At 34.7% G+C, this 8,310-nt stretch overlaps 2 protein-coding genes across 2 annotated transcripts; both read right to left on the reverse strand.

The window, feature by feature from the left end:
• Positions 1–6,948: 6,948 nt before the first annotated feature.
• LOC106477090 (protein ZBED8-like) lies at positions 6,949–7,269 on the reverse strand. Its single transcript, XM_013937689.1, has one exon. It carries the CDS (start codon positions 7,267–7,269, stop codon positions 6,949–6,951), a length of 321 nt encoding a protein of 106 aa, XP_013793143.1.
• Positions 7,270–7,317: 48 nt separating this feature from the next.
• Positions 7,318–7,923, reverse strand: LOC106477091 (protein ZBED8-like). Its single transcript, XM_013937691.1, has one exon. It carries the CDS (start codon positions 7,921–7,923, stop codon positions 7,318–7,320), a length of 606 nt encoding a protein of 201 aa, XP_013793145.1.
• Between the last annotated feature and the right edge of the window lie 387 nt (positions 7,924–8,310).

Genomic DNA, 8,310 nt, shown 5'->3' on the forward strand with positions numbered 1-8,310 from the left:
ATAGCCCTTGTGTAGCTTTGTGCATAATTAAAACAATCAACAATCAACCTTATATGTGTATGTACTTGTCTGTCTACCTGTTGATGTAATTATGTGTTTATTTCCCTGCCTATCTCCTTATATGTGTATGTACTTATCTGTCTATCTATTGATGTATTTATGTGTTTATTTCCCTGTCTATCTCTTTATTTGTGTATGTACTTGTCTGTCTATCTATTGATGTATTTATGTATTTATTTCCCTGTCTATCTCTTTATTTGTGTATGTACTTGTCTGTATACCTATCGGTGTGTTTATCTGTGTAATTTCCTGGGTAGTTTCTTATCTGTATATTTGTATATTTTCTTGTCTATCTTCTTATCTGTGTATGTACTTGCCTGTCGTCCTTCCTATCCCTCCGCCTATGTTTGAACTTAGCATGTTTAATTTACACATCTATTTAGGTACTTGTGTACTTTTACAAGAATGTTTTGTGATTTTATTGTTTGATCTGTTTCCTTGACTACCAATAGTACTCTAGAACAACAATACCTCTAAGTTTTTTGATGTGTACGAACTTTCACATACAATATTATAATAATTACGTTATTAAATTACGAAGAAAAAGAACAGCTATTTTAATTAAACAACTTCGTACAGCTTTTTTGAAATATTAACTCAGCTATTAGAACTTGATTAACACCAGACCTCCCTCTTATGAATACCGACAAATTTTCCCAGCCTGTTTTTTTTTTTTTCATTTAACACTTACTCAATTATTTTGGCCGAACACATTCAATCAACGTAGACTGTAATTAGGTAACTGGCTTTCTTTCTTTACTTTTGTAAATTATTAAATTTTCGAGGGCGTGCTATACAACTTATGAGAATGAAGGAAAGTAGGCTTAACGTCGTGGGAATAAAATGCCCTAACTAATTACAATTTGTAATTTTTTCTTTTTACCTAGATCAGTACAATCATAAGACATTAGATTGTTTTCTTAGTATTAACTGTGTCTTATATTTAGTGCTATCAAACAACACACATATATAAATACTTTGTTGTTTTAACAAAACAAAAAAATCAGACGCTAATGTAATTGATTTTAATATTAACATTATCCATTTTGTAATTTTTTTTTCCGTAATCGTAAATCATTTTAGTTAATTTTTCTTTTTATCCTGAAAGCCCCCTTGCGGCTCAGCGTTAAGCTAGAGATTTTATAAAGCTAAAATTCAGGGTTTGGTGTTAACAACAAACCGTTTTGAAAGTCATAAAATATCCTCTTGTTGATACTATTTGAGTGAAGTAAAACTTCTATTTATGTAGGGATACTTTTGTTTACCAGGTGGCGCTTTAAACATCTTAATAACAAGCCAAATATATTTACTAGTTTAAAGGAATCATTAGTAGTAAAAGGATTACTAGCTCAACTTTTCCAGTAGCAAGTGGTGGTTTAGAAGGCTTAACCGCCCTAAACACATTTTTACTTTTATGTTACCCTCCCTAAACACATTTTTACTGTTATGTTACCCGCCCTAAACACATTTTTACTGTTACGTGAGGAGTACATAGAAAATAATTGTTAGAAATGTTATTGTTTATATTCAGACTATGTTTGTTTGTTGAATTTCACGCTAATCCACACGAGGGCTATCTTCACGAGCTGTTTCTAATATTGAACTGATAGATTAGAGAGAAGGTAGTTAGTAAAATTACCTACCGCCAACTCTTGTCTGGCTCAATTTTGAGGTTTGGCTTTCACCCTTATAACGCATACACGATCCCACATGCAGCAATGGGCTATGAACCTTAATCCCTTGGATTCACAATTCGAGCTCGCAAGCCACTAAGCCTTGTCTGGACCATTATTAAAAAATAAACCTGGCATTGGGCTTGTGTCAATGAAATAGTTAAAAAAACTTTTTTTTTATTTTGACGGAAGTCTCACTACTATTTCACATGAACTTTACTAACCCTTTTTTATTTTGACGGAAGTCTCTACTATTTCACATGAACTTTACTAACCCTTTTTTATTTTGACGGAAGTCTCTATTATTTCATATGAACTTTACTAATCCTTTTTTATTTTGACGGAAGTCTCTACTGTTTCACATGAACTTTACTAACCCTTTTTTATTTTGACGGAAGTCTCTACTATTTCACACGAACTTTACACCCTTTTTTATTTTGACGGAAGTCTCTCTACTATTTCACATGAACTTTACTAACCCTTTTTAATTTTGACGGAAGTCTCTACTATTTCACATGAACTTTACTAACCCTTTTTTATTTTGACGGAAGTCTCTCTACTATTTCACATGAACTTTACTAACCCTTTTTTATTTTGACAGAAGTCTCTCTACTGTTTCACATGAACTTTACTAATAGTCGTTTCTGTCGCTACGATAATATTTAAAGATTAAAAAGAAGACAAATTGGTTTTCCTTCTTATTTAAGATCAGAAAATCTAATGTAGTTACAACGCCATCTGCTGTAATTTATGTAAAACAAAACATTCCAAAAAAAGGGTGTGTCAAAGAGCACATTTTAAACTTGATGGTAATAACTACGTCCTAGCCAGTATAAGAAAGTCTATAAGACAGTTATGAGTTCTATATTCGTATATGTGTTGTTATGTTATTTCTACTTCTTCGGAACGTCCCGCCCTTGATCAGTTGACTATGAAATACACTCGACAAGATATCACATCCACTCCACCCCGACCTCGCCCTGCGGTGAGGTATAACACTTAACTACTAATACATTCAACTAGACAGGGGTGAAAACTTCAGCGCGTGGTTACACAGCCCTGCATTAACTAGAGATGCCTTGAATGTGTAATGTAAATTTCGGAGCTCGTTTATGCTCGTGAAATATTTCATGCTTACACACTTAACCCTAAAAGTATTTCGTGTTAACCAATGACTTAGTTTAGTGAGTATTTATTTTTTCACACAAACAGCTTTCAACGGAAACAAGGGCTTTTAGAACTCCGCCGTAGAATGTCTTGTACAACAGTAATGGATAAAAAAAATATATTTTCAAAATTTCAACCCATATAGACAAATGCTTTTTTGTAAATAACTCTTAACATTTAAAAAAAATGTAGTAAATTAAATAGGTTTAGAACGTCCGCTCCCCCTATGGGTCTGCGATAGGTTACGTACTTACAACGCTAAAATCCGGAGTTCGATTCCCCACGGTGGATGTAATTTTGTGTTAGAGCAAACAACAAAACCCGAACAAGAATTTCCGATAACAGAAATCAGATGATTTACCTAAGCCTAATTAAATCTGTAAAACGAAAGTATTCAAAACTTAAGAGAATCAGGCGTTTATTAAATCATTTAATTTTTTTATGTGGAAGGAAAAGTCCACATTTTTTAGAGAAAAAAAAAGACCCCCACCCACTTTGTACTGGTGGCTACGTCTGTCAGATGTTATAGATCAGAGTTTATCAACACCGGGTCGTGAGAATGTGCGAAAGGGTCGCGAACATACTTTGAAAATATGTAATAACTATTTAGTAGGTCGCGTCTGGCGATCAGTATTTACAAATGGGTCAAAAGAGATCGAGAACCATCTATCTAGATATTTAACCATCAGATTACCGACATGTTAAAAACGTCTAACCCTCAGATTACTGACACGTTAAAAATATTTAACCCTCATATTAATGAATTAAAAACATTCAATCCTCAGATTACCGACATGTTAAAAACGTTTTAACTCTCTGACTATACCTGAACCCCAGAAGTTACAGTCCGGGTGAAAATTCCCATTCCAAACTAAATAATTTTCTTACATTAAGATTTAAATGAAATTTGAAAATGTATCTTTAATTTCGGTGAATACATCCTTTACATCTACGTACTTGGACTTAGTTGCCATTGACAACAGTTTCTGAGAACAATTCATCAGTATTTTATAATTTGAACCATAAAAAAAGTAATGTTAAATGAGCAACAAAACAGACCTATATAAGGCAACCATTTACAATATATAAAGGTCTTGGGTCGCCAAGCATAGGAATGAAGGGAAAAAAATCAAATTGGTCACGTGACCAAACGTAGTCGCTAACAGACTCGGAGCACGTTTAAAATCCACAATAGCCAAACTGGGGTAGGGCTAAACTATCCCACCTACAAAGTAAATAAAGGTGGAGTACTTCAACTTATTCAACACTGACTTTTGAAGATTTACCCTTGTATTACTTCCTTTGTCTACCCAAGAGATACGTCAGACTAGAGAAACAGAAGTCTAAAACTTACGATAAAATAACAGTCTCTAAATTAAAGCTGTTTAATTGTTGTCTCTTCAAAGTCAACAAAGACACGCTTAGACACAAAATGTCATCATAATAATTCAAATAGTTTAATTAGACACAAAATGTCGTCATAATCAGCCTTTTCATAAGCTGCACAAAACAAAACACATCTTGACCAAAAACAAGAGGCTTTTGCTGACTTGATGTGAATAAAATTAGTGAATGCAATGTCCAACTGGCTCCACGATCTCAATTTATAACGAGCTTTGGGTTGGGCGTGGCCTTGTGTGCCTAGATTCTTAAACTGCAAACGAGTGGTTCTTGGCCTGTTGCTGTACAAAAGCGCTTCGCACTTTGAGGTCGTAGGTACGATACAAGAGTAATGGTCAAATCTCATTATCTAGTGAGATAAGAGTAGCCCAAGAGTTGGCGGCGGTGGGTGCTGTTGACCAGATGCCTTCTCTCTAGTCTGTCACTCTAAAATAAGGTTTTATTTATTTTAGGGCAAAGCCACATTCGGCCATCTGCGGTGTCCACTGCGGGAAATCGAACCGCGGATTTTAGCTTTGTAAGTCCATAGACTTACCGCTGTACCACCAGCGGGCCCAAAATTAGGGACGGTTATTCGCAGGTGGATTCGCGAAAAAAATCCGAGGCAAATAAAAAAACGAAAATAACGAGGTTTTTGTGATAAATCATATGTATTTTTAATAGTGGTCGCCTGGTGGGACAGCGGTAAGTTATTTTTAATAGTGGTCGCCTGGTGGGACAGCGGTAAGTTATTTTTAATAGTGGCCCCCTGGTGGGACAGCGGTAAGTTATTTTTAATAGTGGTCCCCTGGTGGGACAGCGGTAAGTTATTTTTTAATAGTGGCCCCCTGGTGGAACAGCGGTAAGTTATTTTTAATAGTGGTCCCCCTGGTGGGACAGCGGTAAGTTATTTTTAATAGTGGTCCCCTGGTGGGACAGCGATAAGTTATTTTTAATAGTGGTCCCCCTGGTGGGACAGCGGTAAGTCTTCGGATTTACACAGCAGATAGCCCGAATTCTCGGATTATTTCTCATTACAACATTGAATGTATTTGTTATCCAACTGGATTGAGTAACTGAAATTCCTAAAATAAAATAAAAAGAAACATTTAGAAAAAGTTATTAGCACCAAGCACCAAACTTTATAATAATATTCCAAGTGAAATATGATCACTATTGATTAACTTGGAGTTTCTGTTTAAAGTATATATATATACATTAATATTAGATAAAACATTCTGAATACTTAAAACTTTGCATATTCAGCGGTAAGTGTGAGGGTTTATAACGCTAAAAATCGGGTTTCTATACCTGTAGTAGATCGAGCACTGTTTGCTTGTTTACTTAACAACAAACAAGTGTATTTATATGTTATAAATACTTGTAATTGATTATGTGTTATGAGATATTAGTATTAGGCCTAATATATGCATTCTTTATGCAGTGTTAAAAATATAATAGGCCTAATACTAATGCCTTTTTATTATAGTTAGCTTTAACTATACGGGATCCACATTCGAATACATTTTGTGGATCATAATGTGTACTGTAAATATTTTATTACATTTTTATTAACACGTTACAATGAAAACAGAAATGTTCAAACTTGAACTTCCTAAAATATCTCGTATTTTAACATCTTAACACACTCATATAAATGAAAGCACAAGCTATAATATTAATTAGTACAGGGTTAATAAATGTTACGTACAGTGTGAAATATGCAGTTTGATGATAACTATATTTTTCGTGATAGATTTTTTTGTTTTTGAATGTAGCAGTTAACTTCTTTAAATTTCTTGTTATGGATTCTTTAAAACCAAGAAACATACAGTCATCTTAAAGCACCAGTTACAATAACAGATGTTAAGTATATTTTTGATAACGAATATTATCCTTTTTTTATTGTCTGGCACTGAGAACATATAGATGTTCCATAATAGTACAAATCAGAATTGTGTGAATTTTTAAATGCGATAGCGCCCTCTAACGAAGAAACATTGAATTAAAACACTATACGCGAAACTAGAAAAATGTTTTCAGTAATTAAAACCTTTGAAGTAGGTGAAGTCGTTTTATAATAATTGAATAAATAAATATTTAAATAATACATATGTGAAAATACATGATGAATACGTGCATGGCAAGTAAGTTGTGCAAAAATTATATGTAACTTATTTTATAAGCATAAAAAATAACAGTAAGACAAACAAGCTTCACAGGGTTTTATAAAGTGAAGGTGTGATACTTTAATATAAGCATGAATATAATTATATATAAATAACGATTCTGTAAAACAAAACATCTTGTCACATATCTAGGTTGATGTATTCTTACGCTAATGTTTTTTTTTTCTCGTGTCTTACAGATTTTCGTTCCCTGGTGGGTCAGGAGTAAATTACTTACAACGCTAAGATCCGAGGTTTCATTCCCCGAGGTTGCCATTGTATAGCTTTACGCTAAAACAACAACAACCAGAAATATAATGTAGTCTTACGCTAACGTTTCTCTTTCAAGTGTTGCACAAACAAGTGTATGATGTAGTCTTACGCTAACGTTTTCTTTCAAGAGTTGCACAATCAAGTGCATGATGTAGTCTTACGCTAACGTTTTCTTTCAAGAGTTGCACAATCAAGTGCATGATGTAGTCTTACGCTAACGTTTTCTTTCAAGTGTTGGAATGCTCAGAGCCCATCTCATCACAAAAAGCTTTGAACAAACGGTGATTCAAAGATCGGGCCCGAATGAAGTTAACAGCCTCAACAACTTTCTGCAAAACAATTTTCAGACTTTCAGGAAGAGTTTTTGCAGCTAATGCATGTCTGTGAAGAACACAATGTGTTGTTATCACATGGGGTGCCTTTTGCTTCACAAGTGCAGTGAAGCCTGATCTCACTCCCATCATGGCTGGAGCTCCATCAGTACAGATTGAACCAACAATGTCCCATGTGAGATCGTTCTTTTCAAAGAAGTCTTGTATTTTCTGCATTATATCAATAGCCTTTGTGATTTGTTCGAGAGGTTCACAAAAGAGAAATTAATTTTTTAGTTCTTTTCCACATATGTAACGGACAAAAACAAGAAGATGTGAAAAATTGGCTACATCACAGGATTCATCAAGTTGCAAAGAAATTTTTGCTGGACTAGATTTGAACTGTTCAATAAGTTGTTGACAAATATCTTGCGACATTTCTATAATACGCTGATGAATCGTGTCATTAGAAAAGGGAATAGCTTGAATCTTCTGTTTTTCGTTATTCCCACATACATGTTCAACCATGTCTAAGGCACAAGGTTTAATCAGCTTCTCGGCTATGTCATGAGGTTTCTTTGCCTTTGCTATTCGCATCGCTACATGATAGGAAGCTGCAAGCGTTGGTTTCTTCTCAGATACGAAGCCAAGTTTGGGCAGTGTTCCTGCAGCCCTAAACCTAGCTCTCTTTGCCTCAAATGTAGCACGGTCATCAGATGCATGGGCAGGATTTGTAGCTTCCAGATGCTGTTTCAATATTGAAGGTTTCAGTGACCCATTTCCAAGAACTTTTGAGCACAGCAGACACTGAGGCTTCTCCACACCATCCACAACAATGAAGTCAAAACCATATTGTACATATAAATCCAGGTATGTACGTTTCTTGGACATGACAAAGTCTGAAAGGAAATAATTATGAATTAGTATAGGACTGAACAGGATTGACTGACACTCTCCCTTTCTCCCCCTCCTTCCTCTGTCCCTCACGCATGCACGCGAGCACACACACACACACACATTTTACAAAATGAAATTTAATTGAATTATTATTTAATCATCAATTATTTACCCCCTGCCATGTAATTTTTTACCCCCAAGGGATAAATTTACCCCTGGTTGAGAATCACTGCCCTAACCATTTCATGTAAATCTTCTAATGATGCCATGTTAACATGTAGAGACACCGTGAACAAAAAAAAGGGAATCCTTAATAGCCGCGGAACTTGAAATTGTTTTAGGCAGGATTAGAGTAAATTAATCTATGAGACCTGTTTTTAT

This window comes from Limulus polyphemus, unplaced genomic scaffold (genome assembly GCF_000517525.1).
Source record: "Limulus polyphemus unplaced genomic scaffold, Limulus_polyphemus-2.1.2 Scaffold12784, whole genome shotgun sequence".
NCBI classification, from domain to species: domain Eukaryota; kingdom Metazoa; phylum Arthropoda; class Merostomata; order Xiphosura; family Limulidae; genus Limulus; species Limulus polyphemus.

Bases quoted from the DNA above. Each gene is read 5' to 3' on its own strand.
- LOC106477090 (XM_013937689.1), bottom strand. From the start codon at position 7,269: ATGCAGAAAATACAAGACTTCTTTGAAAAGAACGATCTCACATGGGAC.
- LOC106477091 (XM_013937691.1), bottom strand. From the start codon at position 7,923: ATGTCCAAGAAACGTACATACCTGGATTTATATGTACAATATGGTTTT.